We start from the raw sequence: 23,259 nt of genomic DNA, 5'->3' as shown, positions 1-23,259 counted from the left end.
ATTGGTGGTATAAAGAGCTGGAGAGCATTAGATATTCATACAAAAGGACAAAGTTTTCAGAAGTAACGCTAATTGCCGTTCGAAAGACAGGGACTCAACCGCCAACCGTGTCCTGATTCGTATCTTCCAGGAACTTGCAGTAATGCTTCTTCTCCGACCTACGTGCGGATTCCAAGGGTAGGATTTACAGTAGAATTTTACAGTCCACCCAATTCCTCCGCTCTCTCAAAATGAGACAGGATTTTTCCCCAGGATGCAGCGTGCAGTCGACCCGCCCAAACCCCTTCGGGGTCAGGCGGCACTAATGCTGGACACACGGCAAAGGGGCTAGGTCAAGTGACAGTGCCGTCAGGCCAGAAAAATTAAAGTTATTCGTAAACCTGATGAGTCGATATTGAAAATAATGTCTCTAAGAGCTCTGAATCTTGGACGACGGAAAACAATTATTGGGATATACGTGACGATTTTCCGGTGTGGGTAATACAATAACCATTGACAAATAAATAAAACAAAATTAAAATATCATAATTACATGAATTTACGCAAATCAAGGATTGAAAAGGTTTTATTTCCCTTTGCTGCCCGAAAAATATCGAAAGATTGAGCACAACAAGTCGCTATGCCTAGGTTTTCGAATATAGATATGAGCCCTTGGGACCAAACTGGCATTGAACCGGGTACTTCCAGGTTAAAATTGAAGCAAATCATCTACCACACTAGCCTCTTGCTCATTATATGATATACATGACACTAAAGTGCCCACGGGCAAGAAAATAGCGCGAAAACCAGTTGTGGGTCAAATGACCCCTAGCCGTCCTTCTAGGTATAACACGTCATAAAAATTTAAAACAAAACATTATTGTTGAATTTTCACTAATTTATCAAAATATTGACCACAATGAACAAAGTCAAAGAGTTTCAAAATTTAAAAAAATATTTTAATAAGAGAAAAATAAATTTGAATTCTGAAAATGGGTCAAATGACCCCTGCCGTCCTTCTAGTGTTAATGTTTTATAATATTTACCTCAGGTCTGCTTGAAATCGAATGCCATATTTACTGGAGTAAATGATTTATCATTATTCATGTTCTATCTATTTAGTTATTTATTTATTTTTTCATGTTCTACCCTGAATGTTACGATGGGTATATGTGCAGTAGGGTGGGCCGAAAAAAGGTTTTTTTTTCTGATCAAAATTGCCCTGTGCGGGAAAGTTGCGAAATGATATAAGGATCTCGCACACAAAATATTTTTAAAATCGGATAATATTAACCACTGCCGCCCGAGCTCTAAAGTTTAAAATTTTGCGAAAAATCAGGCTGATTTCAGAACCAAACGGCTATGAAGGCGAATGTTATGAAAATATGGGATAATGGATAATAACAAAGAGTGGATACATGTTTGTAGTTTATGAGAATGAAATTTGAAGTTTTTTTGACAAAATCTATGGTTAAAAAAATGTCTATGAATTAACAACAAAATTAGAGTATAGACCACCTGCACAACACAACTCATTTTTGCCTACATTTCTAAAACTCCATTTTGGGGGCTTAATTGCAGGTAAAATAATATTTATTTCGATTGAATTTCATTTCTTATGAAATAAGTCATCATATGGTAGTAAATAATCCCACAAAAAGTAATAATAAGATAAATTATTTGAAATTAACATCGATCATAATGACGAATAACGTACCTGTGGAGCTATTTTCAATAAGAAATTCAGCCAAGGCTGAGAAAAAACAGAACCTGAACACCAAGCATTTCATTAAGTAGCTCTCTGCTAGTTTCGTAAAGAAACTGCCCAGAACTCTCCACGAGGAAGAGGCTACCAATGAGTTCCACCCGTGTCCCCCCAGCCAACCTTCCGAAGGACACGATTGTGAAAGCACATCAATGACTCTGAGAAAATTATTCTATTCTATGATTATAATTATTATCCGTCTCTTATGCACGATAATTCCCATCCATGCCTGCGTTCTATACTGCACACGGATTTTGATGCTAACATTCTCATTTGTACCATCCTTTCAACTGCTTGTGTATGGCAGGGAAAAGGTACTTCAAATACAGATCTTTCCGTAACAAGGTCTTCCAAGTTTTTGTTTGTCATCCCAGCTACTATTGGTGGTTGATTTACCTCAATTGGTTCACAGTCAACCGAGTCAATTTAATTTTGAGCATCGAAGTTTAGAAAGATTTTGTACTTTCCCGTTGAATGGACTGAGTGAAGAGTTCTCGGGATCGCCACCGGGTCAGGAACTCCATATCTGCCGAAGTGTTCATTCATAGCCCTGAGGACGATGACCGTGCCGGACATCGAAACGTCGGCAGATATGGAGTTTCTCACCCGGTGGCGATCCCGAGAACTCTTCACTCCATCGAAGGTTAGCTTTGGAGAATTCGAATTTCCTCAATTCCTCCTGCTGAGTTTCTCTCGATTTCAATGTATTTGTGATGGCCATTGCACGAATTTGTCTGCGTTCATCGGCTAACATTGCAAGCGGAATATTCTCTGGGTGAGCAAAATTACATTTCCCTGAATCATAGAGTGGCGGCGTAATTTGATGTCTCTATATATATATTTCATAAGAATCATGTTCATAATATACTTCGGGACTTCTGTTCAATATTGTCTCAATTTTATTGAAAACCGCATTGGAGCGTAAACTTCGATAACAAATTTTGCCAGGGTCATCAGTTCTTTTGACGGTTCTGAATGATAGTTCATTGCAATGAAGCAGGCAAACAAACCAATGCAAAGGTCTTCTTAGGGCCATATCCTTGATTACTCCAGCATGGCTTCCGGTGTTAACCTCAGTTAGATCGCACACAATTGCTTGGAGTCCATCGATAATGATCATTTCCTCCCCTAGAAAATTCGTTATCTTCGAATGATGATGTTATGATTCGTTATGGAATCTTAGAGGCCAATAGCTTTGCTGACACATGGGGTGACATGCCATAAGTAGCGTGAACCGGGCTCTTGAACGAGAGTTACATGCTCCTCACCTATTGTTTTTCACTTTGATTGACTATAAACGAAAGCAGAGTCTTTCCTCTCGTCGAAGTAAAGAGCTTGCAGTTTAACAGTAAATGTAGGCAAAAATGAGTTGTGTTGTGCGGGTGGTCTATACTCTAATTTTGTTGTTAATTCATAGACATTTTTTTAACCATAGATTTTGTCAAAAAAACTTCAAATTTCATTCTCATAAACTATAAACATGTATCCACTCTTTGTTATTATCCATTATCCCATATTTTCATAACATTCGCCTTCATAGCCGTTTGGTTCTGAAATCAGCCTGATTTTTCGCAAAATTTTAAACTTTAGAGCTCGGGCGGCAGTGGTTAATATTATCCGATTTTAAAAATATTTTGTGTGCGAGATCCTTATATCATTTCGCAACTTTCCCGCACAGGGCAAATTTGATCAGGAAAAAAAACCTTCTTTCGGCCCACCCTAATGTGCATTCTTAGGTATTTTTTGATATGATTGTTTAAGTTAACTTCAAGATTTCATTTCTAAGCCCTGATGTGTTAGTTGTGCTAAATTCCATTCGGAAATATCTCATATATTTTGTACAAGTTTATTTTGTAATATCTTTTATGTTCTTAATGGACAATTTTGTCCAAGAACAATAAATATTACTATTATTATTATTATATTCCTGACATCTAGTAGAAATTTAAAAAGGAAGCTACAATAGCTTTAAATTGCTTTAATAAGCATTTGCTAGAAGGGTTGCCTTTGCTTTTTTAGTGCATGTGTGTACGACGACTATCTATCCATCCACCAAAAAGCATAGCAGTTAGTTTTATTCCAAGATTTGGGTGCTTTTTGGCCAATTTCACTGTACACATGCAAAAAGTCTCCACTCAGAAAGACATACACTAGACATCTAGTAGAATTTTAAAATATCCAAGATACTGAAGACATTTTCTGGAATTCAAGTAGATACTTAAAATATCCAACATATTGAAGATATTTTCATAATCTAGAAGATATCAAAGACATTTGAGATATTTTCTAAATATCTAAAGATATTTTGTGCTATCTGGGTAGCATCCTTTGCCCATACGTGCTCACATCCGATGTCCCCAGCCTTACACATCACTTCCTGTCTCTAAGTCCAAAAACAAAACACTCACTAAACGTTTGAACATACACCAGATCCTCCCCCTCTTAATAACATAATGCATATTAAAGAATTGGGAATAACATAAAAAAATTGAAAGGCATTCCCAGGTTACAAAATTATTAATAGGCTTGGAAACATCAAGCTCTCTTATTTGAAATCTACTGTTCTCTGATTTGATTTCCTTGTACTAATGGATTTTGCTTTATCTTTTCAATCTGTAGGAGTCCCTCCACCCTCTCATCCCCATCCCCGGATCCCTGATCCCTGGATTCTTCAATGATACTTCACCACTTCCATAATTATTTGCGTAATTGATGTCACTTCTCCATTAGGTGAATTATTCATCTTGTTATAGATTTCCTCATACAAATCATCTTTTCCTATTCTTTAATCCGTAGGAGTCCATCCACCCTCTTATGATTGGCTCCCTGGATTCTTTATTTCTATCTCGATTCATTCAATCATAATTTTTTAAATAGACGTTACTTCTCCATTGACTTGGGAGGGGCCTTCCCCAAAATTTCTTTTGTTGGATAAATCTCTGCTGGGAGGTTTTTGGTATCGTACAAATCTGCTGCCAGGTAAGGGTGTGTAGCTACAGGAGGGATTAGATCCAAAAGAAGATCCACACTGCTCAACTTCATCATCGAGGGTCACTACATCCCTCTCTTCCTTCACAACCACGCCAATTCCTGCTTCTCCATTAGTAGCTGCAGGTAGTTATGGCATTCTATTTTCCTCGAGAACACCACTCAGAAGCATGAAATCTTTTGTGCAGATGTTCATCAAGTCGTCAGATGAAATGTTCTGACTTCCTTCCTCAGCAGCACCATTTGCTGGGGTTGTGTAGATTTCTATTCACTGTTTTTCTTCAGGAGAATCTGCCAGCATTATTTCTGGCTCATCTAAGGACTCATGTCCCAATTCGAAGAGACCATCTGAATTCATCATGTTGCTCTGTCTTCTGTGGCAACTTTGATCCCTTCACATAACACTCCGAAGGTCCTCCGAGGTGTCAACGTCAAAAGCAGGTGCTGAAGTAAAGAGTGCCGCTTCACTCCAATAGTTGTCTCCTTGGTCAACATGTCCACGCCTCCCCACTCGTCTGTTGCATCGTGGCTCCTCTGCATCACTGGAATGTACTCGACCAACAAGGACAGATTGGAGGACTTGTGACATGATAGGGTCCTTCCTTGTCCACTTGGTCCCCTATGACATCTTTTATTCAAATAACCATTGAAAGTGGTGAAGTAGCGTTGAAGAATCCAGGCAGAGACAGCAGTCAAGGGGGAAGACAAGAGTGCTTCCTTCAGCATCGGTACGCCCACTGGATCTGGGAAGAAATCCTCTGCTACGCCAACCAAAGGTATTCTGCTACAGAAATCCACATTTAGATGAATTGGCCCTGGCTTATACTGAATGCTGAATTAACCCATTTCTTCCTAATGTTGCATGAATGCAATGCAAACTTAGGGATTATTTTCTTTGTATTTGTTGTTGATACCAAGTTTTTTTTAGCATAGGTAGTTCAATGGTTATTTAAATGTTTTGAATTTTTCTACCTAAGAAATTTGATAGATTTTGTTTTTACAATGACCTTTTCATTTATTGGGTAGTCGGTATTTTAGGTTATCTTCAAATTTTAAATATTATGTTAAGTCTGAGGCACTCTATTATTTTATCTCTTTGCCAATGCAATGAAGCATTTGTATTCTAGGCCATTGCAACAAATTGGGTGAATTTGACGAAGTGGTTTTCAAATTATTTAAGATTAAATGAAGTGTTGCGTTCACGCAACATTGGGAGGACTCCTGTAATCCAGGGCAACGGTGTGTCGTGGCAGTAGTCGTTAGGAGTACAGTAAACTCAATTGTATGAAGTCTGCGGGACTGGAAAATAGGCATTTCGTAAAATCAAGTTTAGTAATTTCAAACCTTTTGAATAAGTCATGATAAAATGTTTGCTTTTGTTCCCACCGCCCTTTTTCTGTCATTAGTGGCCTTGTTTAAAGTTTTCGCTGGCTATTTAAGAGAGGATTTAAAAAAATGCTCTTTCTTCATAGGGTCATAGCCCGTTTCCAGAATTACCTTCATATGTGAATATTTGTAGTTCCTTCCATATTGTCATTTTAATGTACGATCTCTTTAATTAGTTATTTTCATTATGATTTAGTTATGATCATGAATTATGCTGGAAATTATTTTCTACTGGGGATATTTTAAGTAAATTCTTTTTGGGCTCTACGTCTGGCCTGCCATGCTCCATCATCTTTGCGGATGTTAAAATGGAAGACTTTTTATTCGTCAACGAGGCCATTGATGCCAGGAGTGAGGTGCCATGTTGATATAATAGTCTCTCTTCTTTTATGCCGACAGGTGCAAGGTTCCTACCAGAGAAAAGCTGGAGGAGCATCTTCTATTTTCGGGGAAGTAAAGAGAGAAATGTTATTACAGTAAACTCTAGATTACACTGGACGGCAAAAAATAATTTATTCTCTAGCCCCGATACCATTCCTACTGATTCTTATGTAAAATGACCTCCTGAATCCTAATAGGACACCCGTTTTCCTTCATCACCCACCACTTTCGGGGGGAAGCCCCTCCTCCAATTTTCATTACTTTTGCAATAATTTGGATGAATGAAAAGGATTATATTAACATTTATATTTCTTATTGGGTTTTTGATAGGTGAAAAGTTCTAAAACATGATAATAAATGGTAAGGATGTAGATTTGGGGGGATTAGTTTCCATTACTGATTAAAAAAGCACATTAAAAATTATCAACCTTTTCTTTTTTCGCTATTTTTTCACCTATTTTCTTCATATTTCATCTCCCATTTCATCTTTCCATACCCGAAATATCCCAGAATAACGGAAAAATATATCAACAGCTTATGTAGGCAATAATAAAAATATTTAAGAACACGGCATAGAAAAATAATGAAAATGTGTGCCAATGGTTCAGAAGGTACGCTACCACGCTGGCGCTCTCAATACCACCCGCACATCAAGAAAGAGAAAAATAACTTGTGAAGATGATGAATAACATAAGTAATTTGGTATTTGATTACCCTTTATACACTGAGGTAGAAGTTTCTCGTACAAAAACAGCAGGCCTAATATACACACCAAATTGCCCGCATTCAACTTATCTGAAAATCTCCTTTAGAAGTTGTTGTTATCTTCATGGAACTATCCCCAATGTTAATCTGAAACTGCTCCAAAATATTCTATGAAAAGGTCTAGGTGTGAATGAAAGAAATGCATTTTAGTGATATGTTACACCTAATGGCCTAATACGCTGACAGAAATTCCTCGACATGGGCGAAATAGTCATCACTTCTTTGTCACCCAAAAAGTTCCAACACACTTTTCAAAATCCAAGCCAAGCTCGATTTTCTTAATGATTCAGGTGTTTAATAAACGTTGAATCTTGGAAAAGTTTCCTAATCTGGGGGACCACGAATTTCTTCCTTAGTTTTAGACTCACTAAGACGAGGACTTTAAGTTAAAAATTGAAATTCAGGTCCTGTCTTGCCGATTGCTTTCAAAATATTTCATCTGTCGTGGTTTGATGAGCAATGGTGGCAAGTGAATATTTTCTGTCGGAACCAGGGAAACATGAGAGAAATTTTTATGACCATGAGTGAAGCTTTCGCGCAGAGACCAGTCCCGTAAGATGTAATGTTTTTCTCAGGTGCAGCTGCTGTTTTCACAAAGGAAGCAGTAGTATTTCGTGAAGTCTGATTGCAGTCCGGTGAGTAGAGCGACAAAGTTCAGATCAGCGCAGTTATAATCACGATAATTAATATTTTCAAGGATTCGGCTGATATCTCCGTACGTATCCATCATATCGGTAGAGTATATAGATAGGACAGAAGGTAACTCATTCCCATTGGCCAAAAGAGTTGACTCTGGGATTGCTAGAGGTACACCAAGGGAAGATGATGACAACTTCATTATACATAATTGCTTTGAGAGGCTGATACTTTGTGGAACTCAATGATTAAGGAGAAAGAATACTTTTTAACTCCAGTGACAATATAACCTCAATCCTATATTTTTCATTGAATTAGAAAGTATTAATTTTCCTTTTTTAGATGCAAAAGCAAGAGAATTGCCATCCAAGCTGGAGTGGGAGAGGCACTGCGAGGGCCAGCGTAGTAAATTGAATCTTCCGAGCTATTGCGAAATATTTTAATTATTGTTGTTATGCTATGCAACAAAGTATTTTTATTGTTACTGCTGTTTCTTGTTGTCGTATATTTTTATCATTCGGGGGAGGATGATGTGAAATGGAAGATGGAAGTTTTTAAAAATACGTGAAAATTCGCAAAAAATGAAAAAAGTGATCATTTTTAATGCGTTTTTACACAATTTGGGGAGACAAATTCCCCCCAAAATACCTCTTTACCATAAATATTAATTTTTTAGAATTTTGCATCCCTCAAAACCCCTAGAAAAATTTTAAATGTTAAAATTATCCTCTTAATTACTCCAAATGACCGAAAAGTCATAAAAATTGGAGGGGGGGAGCTCCCCCAAAAATGGTGGGTGATGGGGAAAAACGGAGTTCACATTCGGATTTAGGAGGTCATTTTACATGAGAATCAGCAGGAATAGTGTCAGGGCCGATTTTCATGCCGTCCAGTGTTATATGAAGTCAGCACTTCTTAAAATCGAGTTTCGTAATTTCAAACCTTTTTCAGAAGTCATAAAAAAATGCTAGCTTTTGTTTCCTCCGACCTTTTTTGTCTTTAGTGGCCTTATTTAAATGTTCGGTGGTTATTCACGGTAGAATTCTTGGAAAAGGCTTTTTGTTATCGATTTATGCTGTGAAATATTGTTAAATAACTATACCGCCATAAAATTCCTATTTCTTGTACATACTTCAATATCAACGATCGCTTAAGAAATTCCTGACCAGTTTAGAGAACTGGTCAGGAATTTCTTAGTTAGAGAACTAATTTAATGTTATAAATTTGTGGTTGGGAGCGAATAGCGACTATTAAGTAGGCGTAAGATAGATATTTGTTTCCAACACCCATGAAATTTTAGCGCCAGCCGGCCTAACCATACTGTAAGGGCCTAACCGCCATTTATGTTGCCCTCTATCACTCAGTGACGAGAAAAAAAGAAAAACGAGGGCCTTAACCCATTTCCAAAATAACCTTTGTAAGTTAATATTTTGAGTTACTCCGTATTTTCAGCTGAATGTGCTATCTTTTCAATTAGTTATTTTCATTGAGATTCAGTTACGATCATAAATTCCGTAGGATATGATTATCTTCTGGCGAATATTTGAAGTAATTTCTGTTTGAGTTCTCTGTCCGGCTAATGTGCTCAATCATCTTTGCAGATGTTGCTATGAAAGACTTGATTCTTCATCAGGACCATATTCTTCATACCGCGTGTGAGGTGCTATGTTCATGTAGTATGTCTCTCTTCTTTTATGCTTACAGGAGCAAGGTTCCAACCGGAAAACGACAGGAGAAACATCTTCCATTATCTGAGAAATAAAGAGAGAAACGTTATTATCCACATGTTTTCCATCATGTTTTCCTACAAGAGTCGTTTCATCATTACTCAACGTGTGTGAGGTATTGGTTCACGTTCATTAATTACCAAAAATGACACAAAAACCTGTACCTTCACCTCATTTAGTTTTCGTGTTCCTTTCTCCGCCGTATTGAAAGTTATGCAAAGGATCATTGGCATAGAGGAGAGATTTTCTTAGTTTTAGCACTAAAAAATTGGCGCGCTATAATCATAAATAAATATTGTTAGGAAAAAGCAAAGAAAATAATTTAAATTGAAAAGTCAGCAGAAAAGAAGAGAGACAATTATAAGCATGGCACCATTTCCCCGATAGTGGAAGATACTTCTTCAGCCTCTCTTCAGTTAAAAACTTACCACCGTTGCCGGTAAAGATGAACCATGTCCTTCTCCACAGTTTGGAGAATGTTCCTAGTGAGTGGGGTGAATAAGAGTGGGATGGGGATTGCCTGAGGAAAGAAGTGTGGTCAGCATAATGAGTGGTGAAGGGGGCAGGAGAAAGAAGGGTGAGGAAAGGGCCTTCAGCTCTACCTCAGTCTACGTTTGGGGGCCGTATTTTTTTACGACGCACTCAAGGTCCTGTCACCTTGGGGAGGGAGTGAATGGGAAATGCTGGGGAAGGAGGGGTTTGTGATGTGTAAGGTGGGTGTCAGCAAGATCAGCAGAAGGCTGCATGAGGGAGTAAACAAAGACTTTGCAAAGAAAGATCTCTCGGCATGGGAGAACGGGGAGGCGTGCGAGAAGAAAGTTCATGGTTAGAGTTAGAAGTGAGTCTCCATTACGATTAGCCTGAAAAATAAGTTGGTGGTAAATAGAGCCCAATACTTGAGATATTTAAGTTGTTTATTATTCAGGAAGGCTAATATATACACCAATAGATATTGCCCAAAAAAATCTGTTATTTTTTTTGCTTTTTGCCCTTCTCCATTGACGCTTCCACCATGGTTTCTCACTTGCATAAATGGGAATTAAATTGGGGATCTAAATCGTTAGCCAGATCAAAATATATTAAGGAGGTTTGGAGGGCAGCGTATACTTCTTTTTTTATTAGATGAAATTACTTCCTCACTTTCATCTTCGTCGTCACTGCTATTATGACTAGTCCCGGCCGCTGCTTCTTCCGCCGTAATTCCCGGCGTCGCATTGTCTCAAGCCTGTAGATCATTGTCTAGGGCAATATAATCGTTCGATGTTGCATGCTGTCAGGGTTCCCACTCAACCGTGAAAACCTTAAAACCGTGAATTAGCCGTGAATTTCCTCTACCGTGAAAAAACCGGGAAATAGCCGTGAATTTCGTCTTAAAACCTTAAAAATCTCTCAATCTTGATTATAATACCTTCCCAGAAATTTTCATCTTCGTTCGTAGCTAGCGCACTTCTATTCATTGTGGCGAGCATCGTCGCATGCGGTCGCATGGGTCAGAAAAGCGTGGGAACGAATGTTGCCTGAAGAAAAAAACATCTTTCCCCAGCGCAGGCCTTTTCTCTCCCCCTCCTGAAATATGACACCACTTCTCATCAGCTTGTTTGCTTTCCTCAAATGGCTTGGTTTCCCCTCCCTCGGTCACTGCTTAGTCCCCCTTCCACCCAATTAGCCTTCCCACTGGCTGCAACGACCACTTTCGAAACTAAATCTAGATGGCCATTGTGTCGAAAAATTTGAACGTTTATTCAACACCCTCAATCCTATGACTGGAAGACCGCTAGCCTTGACAACCTGCCATGCGCTGTGGACACTACGCTCCCTGCGTTTGAACCGGGTGACAGCGAGCTTTCGGCGTGACGTTACTAATTCTCGCGCATTGCGGCCCTGAAAACGAGAGAAGATTTCCGCTTATGGCAACACAGCATTACACGATTGTCGCATGCGTCGACCTGGAACTTGCCAGTTTTACGTCGCAACCGGAAAGCTTGTGTGGAGTTATTTACTGTCGGTGGTGATCCAGTTCCTCCTCTTTGTGCTATCTAAGGTAATGCTGTTTGTTTGTGTCGTTAAAGCCTCAATGCCGTCGCGATATAAACTGCTACATAGTCTCACGAATACAAGGATCAAGAACTTTGCTATTTCCTTGATCCTTGTATTCGTGATATTATGGTTTTCCACCAAGTTACGCCCTCTACGATTAATTATGCTACATAGTCGTTCCATTTTTCCCAGAGCAACGGTAAGAAGGGAACATGATTTGCCTCTGATTAGAGAGATCGATTCAGTTTTGGTTTCAGAGTATTACGATAGCAGAGAAAAGAAGTCATTACACTGCCGCTTTCAAAAGAAAGTTATACGGTGGAACCTCGATCTATCGTTCCCGCATTGATCGTTTGCCGTTTCTGGTCCCAAATAAAGCTCCTTATAGACAATTTAATCTTTTTCCCGCATCTATCGTTCCCCGAAGTATCGTTTCTCGCATTGATCGTTTGAAGATCGCGGTTCCGACGCAGAATTTTCCCGCATCCATCGTTTGACGAAAATGAGACGAAATAAATACAATGTGTCATTTATGGCTAATAACGACAAGCACGTAGTTGGAATCCTCCCCAAGAGATGGAACTACCATTGGGAGAAGCTCAGTGCCGTGGGAAAGTAACATTAGCGCCTTTCCCAAGAACCTTTATCCCCCTCCATTCACCATTCTCCTCCCCCCTTCTGACGCTTTCCTCTTCTTCAAAATAAAAACAGGTCCCAGCTCGCGCAGGGATCTTATTACGAAGACCTTAGCTTCGAAAAAAATATCGAGTTACACGAGAACAATAGAAACCCCTCTTCTCACCAACTGACCTTTTTCAGCCTAACTGCTTCGAAGTTCCCAGTTTATGGAGGTCAACTGCTGCATGAATCACCTATTAGCCCAAAAGGTATCTAACAATGATATTCAGTAATTGCTATTATGCTTTTATTAGATTGAAATGTTAGTAATTTGCACGTTAAAAAAAACGAGACCACACATGACGTATTTTAAGCAAGGAAATAGATGGAAAAATACGATGGTGATTTTTGGCGAAACGCGATATCCTCGTAGCTGAGCTTACGGCAGTTAATTCGGCATTTTGTTCCGAAAACATGATACCAGGTTGTTATCAGTTATCAACTTACGAGCTATACTACTACTAGTAGTCTCACTTGTCAGAGTTACTGACGAAGGGATATCTTCTCGGGATTTTTGTTTCTCCCTACTAACAATCCGAATTCATCTGATCATCTGGCGCTACGCTAATTAGAAAAGAATGGGCATCTTTAGGGTAAAAAATTTCATGGCGCAGTCATATGGTCACGCTTCGCCCTCTGCAGTGTGCTCTGCGTACCCCCGTACGCGATAGCATCAGTTCCGAACTTCACCTCGTACGAGTGGTTCCCTACTTTCCGGGGTGGCTGGACTTCGAACCACCGAGTGTTTTCCATGTGGGTTTAATAAAGTCATTTTCACTAGTTTAATTTTAGTCGTCTTCCGACCATGGCCCCTCCGAAGAAACTATTGAGAACTTTAAGAGATGGACTGAAAATAATTGAACATGAAGAAAAGAATCCGGGCTAGATGCGCGTGAATATTGCAGAGCGCCTTGGGTTGTCCGCTAGCACATGACGTTAGGGGTGGGGGTAGAGTGAGCTACCTGGAGAAAACAAGTAGAGATATGAAGGCGAAGATCCAGGTGGGCGTGCCGCTGACGATTAACGCAACATTGTTCACGCTTTACACACTACCTCAATTGTATTAAAAATATATTCATTAGACAAGAACAATTCAAGTAATTGACTATTTTTGGCCTTCGTGATCCATCTCACAACCAGTCACTGCACCGGCGAATGCGGTTGTTTTAGGCACAACATGCACATTGCTCTCGTGAATACGTGTACATACTGGAAATGGTGTTTGATGGATAAGAATTTTTACATCTGACTGAAATCCATAATAGCAGTGTAAATGCCGAGTGGAGAGCAAACATTCATAATTTTGAAAGAGATATGGGTCGAATCAACAATATGACGTATGTGTCTTGATAAAGTACTACTATTCCTGTTATTATCTAAAATATTGTTTTGAAACCTTTAATGAATTTCTTAATTACTCGCCAAAATCCTGCGTTTCCTGGGACATAGGCAATCTAGCAAAAAAATTAAGCATTGATCGTTTTTCCGCATTCATTTTATAATCGTATCGTTATTAATAAAGAAAAATTGTCCCCTAGAGGAGTTCCAAAAAAGGAGGGTAGTCTTAGTATCGTGATCGTCTTAGATTCGTGCTAATACGTTGTATGAAATTGTTTTTCGATTTATTATGTTCTATTAACAATTTTCATAAAATATTTTCCGCTGAGTAAGAAAGAATCAATTTATTATATTCTATAAACAATTTAAATAAAATATTTTCCGTTAAATAAGGAATATTGGGGTGGGGGAAATTCGGTTGCTGTGCAGTAATAACAACGTGCGCAAAAAACAATCTCTCAGCGAGGAATTAAAAAAGGACCTCGAGTGTCCGGACGGAAGAAGGTCCGAAGGGTATTCGGCGTCCGGGCAAGAGCGCGGTTGGGCTGGTCCTTTAGTCGGCCCTGAATTTTGCAAACGATAGATCACGTCATAACAGATATCACTTTTCATTGCGGCGTTAACATTCACGGCGTTTTTCGCGTACGTTAATTTTCTGTTAATATACGGCCAGTGATTTTCTTATTGTTGGCTTATTAACGGACCGTGAATTTAGCAAAATTGAGACCGTGAAAACCTTTAAAAAAACCGTGAAAACGTGAAAAATAACCGTGAAAACCTGGAAAAAGCCGTGAATTTCATTGTTCAGGTAGAGTGGGAACCCTGGCTGTGTTCCAGCTTTTTCCAAGTATTTTTCAAAATCATCTTTCGAGCCTCTAATCTCCTCTGTGATTTCATCCACTGCAGCTTCCTGAAGGTATTATGTAACGAATCAACCATAGCCGTGATATTGTAGCAGTAGAATTTCTAGTAGGCTAGTTGTATCAATTACCAACCTCGAGAACATCCTCATGATTCGCTATCAAAGGGAATCCGTCGGATTTCTAGAAATTTGCGATTGTAGTGGAGGAAATCAAGTACGTCTTTGAACCGTATTTCTGCGATGAAAAATAACAATTTTATTAACTTGGCCATTCTAGCAAAGTTAACAAATTCGTTATTTCTCATCACAGAAACACGGCTCAGAGACGTACTTGAATGCCTGATTGGCAGGAGTGCGATGCAGACAATCATTTTTTGATGATGGCATTGATTGATAGATTTTCAAAATGCAGTCAGAGCAGTCACTTAGGGGAGAAAGGCTCGGAGGGTCGAAGAGAGGGGCCAGCGAGGGTGAGCTCGTCGAGGAAAGGATCCCGGCTTAGGGACCCTTCGAAGTGCTTCGGCGAAAAGTAGTCGAGTAGTCATCGAAGTACGTTCACAGCAGCCTGCCTTGCGAACGTACCAGGTACGTTCACAGAATTGCGAAGGGTTAAGTAGGAGTGGACGAAATACCCCGCATGACATTCCTGACATGTTAATCTACACAGTATTGTCGATGCGATTTTTACGAATAGGCACGTAAATAGGGGCATTATTTGCGATTTGTCAGTTGCGATTTTTTTACTGAACTCCTACTTCCCTTAAATTCCCTCCGTGAGGTGCTCCTTTCTCTCCAAAGTTATACTATCATTTAGGATTTCACACTTTTGATGGACTACAGTCGGAAGCGCTGTTTTTTTTATCTACTTACGCCGGCGTAACTAGTTTTATTGACAAATATTTTGCCGTAGTTCGTATAAACGAATGCCATTTGCTCCTGGGGACCGAGCCGAGGTTCTTAATTTCAAAGCATTCGGTATAATCGAATAGTGCCATGTATTTAGCATAGGCTTTTCGCCGGGACCACAATATCACTTCGTATAATCGAAAACTTCGTAAAATCCTGCTTCGTACAATCGAGAGTTTACATCTATAGTATCCACATTCATTTTTTTTTTCAAAAACATTTGTGTTATCATTTCTCAAGATATTTAAGTGAAGTATCGGTTCACTTGCATGAATTCCCAAAAATGATACCCCAGAATGTGTACCTTAACCTCATTTAGTTTTCATGTTTCTTTCTCTGTCATATTGAAAATTATGCAAAGCATCAGTTGTGTAGAGAAAAGATTTTCTCTCTGTTTGGACTAAAAATTAGTCGCGCGATTATTGTAAAATAAATAGTAGCATGGAAAGGACAAAGCAAGTACAGTGCATCCTCAATAAAACGACACCCCACGGTGCACCAATAAACACTCGCTATAGCGAATTGTCGCTTAACCGTAGGTGGAGCAAATGATAGCTAATATACTTGTTGCGAACAGTTATACAGGAACAGAAGTGGTGCGGCGACAGATAAATTTCTATCTGATAAACGTAAGCATAAATCCAGACGAAAGGTGATGTTTTTTGCATCACTAAATTTCCTTACTCTAACAACGACTAACTATTCAAACAATATATAAGCGCCGCACTGAATAAAAATTATGCAAAGCATTGTTTTTTCAATCATTATGCCAATGCACAACCGACGAAGCCATTTTTCTATGCACTCAATTAGTGCATTTATGTAATCATTCTATTATTTTGGTATTTCTCCTGAAAATTCAAAAATTAACTGATAAAACTGTATTGCGGTTATTTAATGCCCCAAATGTTTCCATTGGTGTATGTTTATTGTTCCTGTACACGAAGCGGCAGTGAAGTGAAATAACATATTGCATTTGTTTCTGCAGTCGAAAACGGTGGAAGGTTGTACTCTTTCTATCAGATAATTTAATATCTTCATTATCTATGGTAAAAAGTTTGCTAAGCTTGAAAAGTGATGTGATCAAAATTGCCGTTGTTAAAAAAAGTTCCTTTTTGAGTGTTACGCTCGCGACGTATTTGAAATACACAGAGTTTACCATGGCACTGCAAACGAGAGTCGGTTGTTCTGTGTGTTCTTCCAGTGGCCACCAGGGGATGCTCGGCTACCCACATGACAGAAGAGCGCCAGTACGGCTCCGACCACTGACGCGAATAGTTCACCCTTGTGAATCGGCAACGGAGAATAAATACGTCCATCCGGACAATTCACGCTCAGTATTATTACATCGTACATCATCGCTAAGGTGCACTACATACCTTTAGAGGCATCATTGCAAGAAATATCTCGTATTGCAAGGGTTTTGTTGGGGAATAGGATGTACAAAAGTTCCGTTTCGTCTATGTTATATCACGCGGGGAATACTTCTTAAGATACTTATGATCGGAGTCCTTTCTTCCACGAATTCGGGTTTACACCGCAAGCATCACCAGCAATTATGAGGGGATACAACGATTTGGTGCTTTGCTGTAGTATAATCAACCTTCCGCACTCTTGAAATTCTCTATTCGCAATATATCCCTGAAATACTCTGCTCTAGGCTTAGGCGTAGCCCTTTTCTCAGAAGTTCCCTCAGATTGGAGTGGGCAAAACTACCCGAACAAAGCTCCTTATAACTCTACATAGTCTGCATTCCTTGGGCGCTTCTGTTTTTTTTTTAATGTGAAGAGCTTTCTATTCACGCAACTCACGGACGTGCAGGTATGCTGCTGACTGCTTTCTGTTGCCCGAGGAACAAAAGAAGATCAAGCATTCGCGAATGCTAATGCCACAATATTTTCACCAAAATTAATTACTTATTTATTGAACGACAGTTTACCACATAAATTTGAGACTGATCACTCCATTAACTTCATTTCTAACAGATCGCTAGCAATTACAGAGATTAAGGGGTCTTGACGTAAGTTTTTCCGGAGGTGAAACCCTCGCTATGGCGAGAGCCAACACCAAAAGGGCCTCGTAAAAACGAATTTTTTAACATGCCTACTATAGGGTCAATTGACGGTGAATTGGCTATCTCTCGTACTAGCGGGTGTCTCGCTATAGCCCATACTCGCTTTAACGAGGTTTCACTGTAACTAATTTCTATTGAAAGTCTGAGAGAAGAAGAGAGACCATTTTATAAGTGCAGCATCTCACACTATGTAGGTATTAACGGCATTGATGACGATGGAAAAGTTTTCGATTGAATCATCGGCAGAACGGTAGGAGCACCTTATCCGGACAGAAACCTGTGAAGAGTTTATTTCCATTTATGGCTTACACGATAAAAAATTTTTCAATGCATCATTTTAAGTACGGTGAAGAATAAAACCAGAAAACTAAAGAGGGGCAACTTACCGAGGTATAATTTTTGAGAGTTCACGAAACTAAACCATCATAGCAATGTTTTAAATCTACACGATGCTTAGAAAATAATCAGCCCAAAACATGATAGTTCTGGTATCATTTAAGTTTGTTGATCATGTTTATAGTAGGTTAACAAAATAAAAAAATAAGCTCATGATTTCAGATTGACGCCAGGTTTTGGCTCAATCTTTTCAAATATGAAGCACATTGTTTAATATTTAATCCCATGAACATAAAAAATTAATTTAAAAAAGTTGGTTTTTCATTTAGTTTTTCCCAATATGCGGCTCCTGCTTCCTAACTTGGCTAAAGTGATTAGGTTCAATCACGGAATTGGCAGGTAGCCCAGCCGTATCTTTGTGTAAATGGAATGAGAGGGCATGCTAATCCGCCAAGTCTCACAGGGTCAAGGACAGACTAAAACTATGTAAAGAAATGACGAAACATTTTCCTCTTTGTTTCCCTGGTAATGAAAAATACTTCTCCAGCCTCTCCACAGTTGGAAACTTGCCCCCGTTGCCAGTAGAGATGAACATGCACTTCTTTACTGAGAACATTTGGAGTGGGTGGAGTAAATAAGAGTGGGATGGGTGCTGCCTGGTTGAGGAAGTGGCGGCAGGATTAAGAGAGGTGCAGTGGGTGGGAGGAGGAAGGGTGCATAAAGGGCCTTCAGACTTGCCTAATGCTGCTTTCACACTGCTCTTTTCACCGTGGTTAAGCCCGACCATGGTTACAAAACGAGGTATGAACGTGAGTTACCGTTAACCGTGGTTGCGATTCTGACCGCTGTTCCCCAACCATGGTTGGCTGTAGTTCATGCGTGCGTGAACGCAAGTTGGTTAAAAGCTGGTTGGAAAAAGAAGGCGAAGCAGCATCGTGGTGGGAGAAGGGGAGAGAAAACTGAAAGAAAGCATTTGAAGAGGAGATGGCCATTTTAATTGAACTGTATTCGTAGGAATTAATGAAAATGAAAGTGCTCTAGATACATGCTGTAATTTGTTGAATATTTTTAGTTTTACACGTGATGTAATATATGTGATATGCTATAGATCATAGGGAATTAGACATTTGCTCACCTTGTATTTTTACGGACATATTGAATTTTCCCTATAAATACAGCACACTCCCAATTACTTGGGCTAATGATGGGGAGAGACGGCACGAATAATCGGAAAACACGGATAACCCAAACTTTCACTTAAATGTCTTGCAATGTCCATAATTTACCTAAAACAAAAAATATATTATTATTTATGCAGTTATTCTGTTATTTTATAGTGCTTCCCAGACTCAATGAGAGATTTCTTCGCCTGTTCGCGATCTTTTTCACGGTGATAACATTGCTGTACTCGTATTATTAATGCTCCTTGTAAGGCCTGGTTTCAAAACCATACATCTGTGGCTGTGTGATCATGGATACAGAAAAGTGGTTTGTACGAATGCTTCAAAACCACTGTGCGACGTCGGAAACTACACTATCAGGCACTACACCACGTAGTTGCGTCTTGCACAAGTTGCCTGGGTTGCAACAGCTGCAGGATGTGTATCCGTGATCACGGAACGCAGTAGCACGCTGCAAGGCTTGGAAAACAGGAACACAGTGCTCCCGTGAATGCAGCTAGCACGCGATTGCTAACGTTTTAAGAAGGGGATTCCAGTGAAAATAATAAGCCCGGTGTATCTTAGCATTAATGTAGTAATTCTGATGATTTTGCGTCCGATTTTATTTGTTTTGTAAAGATCGCGGAAAAAACTGAGCGAGAGTGAAAATCATGCACGGATAATCCGCAACCCGGATGAACCGCAGCCAGATAATCGAGAGTCTGCTGTATTTTGCTAGAAATAATGTAAAATGTGGAAACTACTATATTAAGAATCTTATGTCAAAATTATTTAAATATTTTGGTAAGTGTTCTTTGGCCCAGTTCATAAAAGATTTCTTATGTTCATCCGTGAACAAAATTTCCTCCCATACCAATATAAAATATCAGGCTAACTGCTAGTCACTTAACTCTAGAAAATAAAATTAGAAATGTCAGTTGACATTAAATAATACAAAAAAATTACCATGTTCTCTCTCTCATTTCATAAGATTAATTTCTAGCATATTCAAGTCTCATTTCTACAAGTTAATTTGTCAACTATTGAATGCTACCACTACTACTCCTATGGAATTGAAGTAAAATAAAGTTTTAATTTATGGTATAGCTTCAGATTGGATCATGTCCTTTTTCAAAATCAGAAAACAATAACTACTAGGTCTGCAATGCAGTGACAAGCGCATCTCAATCCCAAATCACCACAAGGGTGGCTTAATTGAGGCTTAAGGCTCAAGATTATTAGGTCCTCTTTTCATCACCTACATCAATGATGTGTCAACACATCCGATTCTAGGGGAAGTAGTAGTCTTTATTTGTTGATACCAACCAAATTATTACTAATACAGCAGGCTCCCGATCATCCAGCTGCAGCATATCCGTGTGGCGGATTATGCATGCTTGATTTTCACTCTCGTTCAATGTTTTTCGCAATCTTCATAGAAAATAAAATCGGATGCAAAATCACCAGAATGTCTGCATTTAATGTTAGGATACACCGGGCTTATTATTTCCATTAGAATCCCCTTCGTAAAACGGATGTGATCGTGTGCTAGCTGCATTCACGGAAGCTCCGTGTTCCCTTTTCCAAGCCTCATATTTCTAGGTCTTATATGGAGCAGTAGGAATACGAGTGGGATCATGTTATCATTGCTAAAAAAAATAGCGGTCTCTCGCAGAAAGCTCTTAGTGCACCCAGAAAGCAATCTTAAGTAACAGAAAATGTCTGTAAATAATAATAAATTGTTTGATTTACCATGATATGAACATTAAAATAATAAAAGTTAAGTTTGGATTATCCGTGTTTTCCAATTGTTCATGCTGTCTCTCCCCATCATTACCGCGGATAATCGCGAGTGTGATGTACTTACTTTTATTCGGATTCAATAGAACAGTAGAAAAATGAAAACCACACTATCTACAAAATGATTAGTTGGACTAACATATCTGAATTAACTTATATGTGGCAAAAATGTTGCAAGGAACAATGCTGGAATGCAATTATTTCATTCCTAATCAGCTAATAATATGCGTATACATCGAAAATCATTTAATTAGCACAGGAATTTTTTCCTGCAGATCCTCTTTATTTCCTTCCAACAGGTTATTCGCTCTCGTCAATTCATTTTTTCACTTGGCCTTACTTTGCCATTCATCAAATGTCGCCAGTGTCTACCCATGGTATGTGTGAACGCATGCTGGTTCTGACGTCATCTTTACACTGGTTGAGAATGATGGTAGTGTGAACGGGGCATGAGACTATGTTTGGGGGCCGTGTTTTTTTATGACGCACACAAGCTCCGTTACCGTAGAGGGGTGGGAAATGCTAGGGAAGGGGACAAATGCTAGTGGTGGGGGGTTCGGGATGCATAAGTTGGGTGCCAGGAAGATCAGCAAAAGGCTGTAGGAGAGAGAAAACAAGGGTTTTGGAAAGAAATGTCTAACTGAATGATGGAATGGGTAGGAGTGCTACAAGAAAGTTCATGGTCAGAGTAGGAAGTGCCCCTTCATTACGTGTGGCCTGCAAAATTAAATGGTGGTAAATATAGCCCAATATTTAAGATACTTCTCACTTCCATCTTCGTTGTCAATGCTGTCATGTCTAGTCTCGGTCGCTGCTTCTTCTCCACTGTTTGCAGCTTAGACACTCGCTAAGCATTGACTGAAGCCCTTTACAAATTCTTTCATGAATTTAGTTCAAGCCCATACCTTACGATTCAGCACTTCCAGGACGAAAGACAGCCAGACACCGCCTCCCTCATGGATAGATAGAAAGGTAATTACGTGAGAACTTAATGCACTGAATCGTCAAGTCCCCGCTCAAATTGGCAATGGAGGAGCCATTTTGCCCTCAATATGGGCTCATTTGTAAAGTATTATATCTTCTGTGACATCCTTACTACACCTCCCCCCCTAGTCGTTGACAACCGCAGTACCTATTTTCCCCAACATTTCCCCCCTCTGGAATGTAACGTTGTCTCTGAAATGAAATTTAAAAATGAAAAATATTTGTTCTATCTTTGAGTGACTTAATTCTCTTCCTTCCTCATGTTTCCAGCTGCTGATTTCAAAAGTGGTGTCATGGGGTGGTGTATTTACTGGCAATCATTTCAATCATTGCAATTGCACACCTAAATAGTATGAAACTTGGGTCATATTTTTACAGTGTGCATCAGGGAAATATTTAGATACTATAAATAATACTATAGAAAATATAATACAGTAGAACCTCAGATAAATGACCCTCGGTTATATGATTACCTCACTTATGCATGGATTTTTTTTGGTCCCATGAATAACCCCATATGAACCCATGTATTTCCAGCCTTGGCTGTGAAACTTTTCACTTAAAAGACAATCTCTGGTACGAAATGTATTTTTTCTGTCCCATTGGAAGAAATACCTCACTTTGTGACTTGTCAGAAAACTGTTCTATGAGAAGATTGCAGCACGTGTGCTGATTTTAGTCACACAAGCGAGCGTGCTGTGCACATGTTATACGGAGATTATAATAAAGAATAATAAGTTATCAATTATTAGCGATGCTGTTTATTAGATATTAATTGTGATTAAAGTATTGTGATGATCGTTATTATGGAATATCTTTCTCTTACAGAAGATTTTCTGGAATTTTGTCAATGTAAAATTATGTCACCCACGCGAAATAACGCCCAAATGAGCTGTTAAATGTTCCCTGCTCCAAAATTTGAGCTTCCAAGGTCAGCCAAGTAAGTATATTGATTTTTAACGTGCACGAAAGTTGATGATGAATGAACACGACGGTACAAGCAGCATTTGTTGTCTCATTCTGCTGGCTAACCCCACCTCCGCAGGACGAATGGAGCTGGGGAAAGCTGCTTACGTGGTGCGCTGATCAAAACTGACTCAACTTTTATCTTAGTGGGTTTAAATGAAACATGGTCAGACCTTCAATAGCTATTAACTTAACTCTGCAAGGTGGAAAGATTTTATTTTTAACGGAATGGGATTTAAAGTGAATGTCCTTGGAGAATAGCTCACGTCGTCAATCGTCACGTAATCATTGAAATCAAATTTAAGACGTGAAAGATACGAGAGTTCCTTTTGACTCAGGAATGTCTTAGCACCATTATATTGAATTTAATACAAAAATGATCCGGTGTTGTTGTAAGTAATGGGAAAGCAAAACATTACGTCAAGACAAATCATGCGGCTTGTGGGTCCCGGTGCTGTGTATGCAGAAGAATGCCAAAAGAGAAGCACTAA

General features: G+C 39.2%; 1 protein-coding gene across 8 annotated transcripts in view; it reads left to right on the top strand.

Annotated features, from left to right (window-relative positions):
- Nucleotides 1-23,259, top strand: part of LOC124170640 — a 44,440-nt gene that overhangs the window by 17,895 nt on the left and 3,286 nt on the right. For 2 of the 8 annotated variants that reach the window (XR_006867527.1, XR_006867524.1), the window contains exons 2-3: nt 4,364-5,508; nt 22,631-22,742. Coding sequence is in view for 1 of the 8 variants with exons in the window: in XM_046549499.1 (XP_046405455.1) it covers nt 5,354-5,508 (155 nt within the window). In the remaining 7 variants the exon portion in view is untranslated. Of the gene's footprint in view, nt 1-4,363; nt 5,509-6,517; nt 6,792-9,457; nt 9,743-21,710; nt 21,791-22,630; nt 22,743-23,259 lie in introns of those variants that run through there. The other 6 variants (XR_006867526.1, XM_046549499.1, XR_006867525.1 and 3 more) reach the window with 5 other exon arrangements.

This window comes from Ischnura elegans, chromosome X (genome assembly GCF_921293095.1).
Source record: "Ischnura elegans chromosome X, ioIscEleg1.1, whole genome shotgun sequence".
NCBI lineage: Eukaryota > Metazoa > Arthropoda > Insecta > Odonata > Coenagrionidae > Ischnura > Ischnura elegans.
This window is presented reverse-complemented; position numbering and strand designations above follow the sequence as displayed.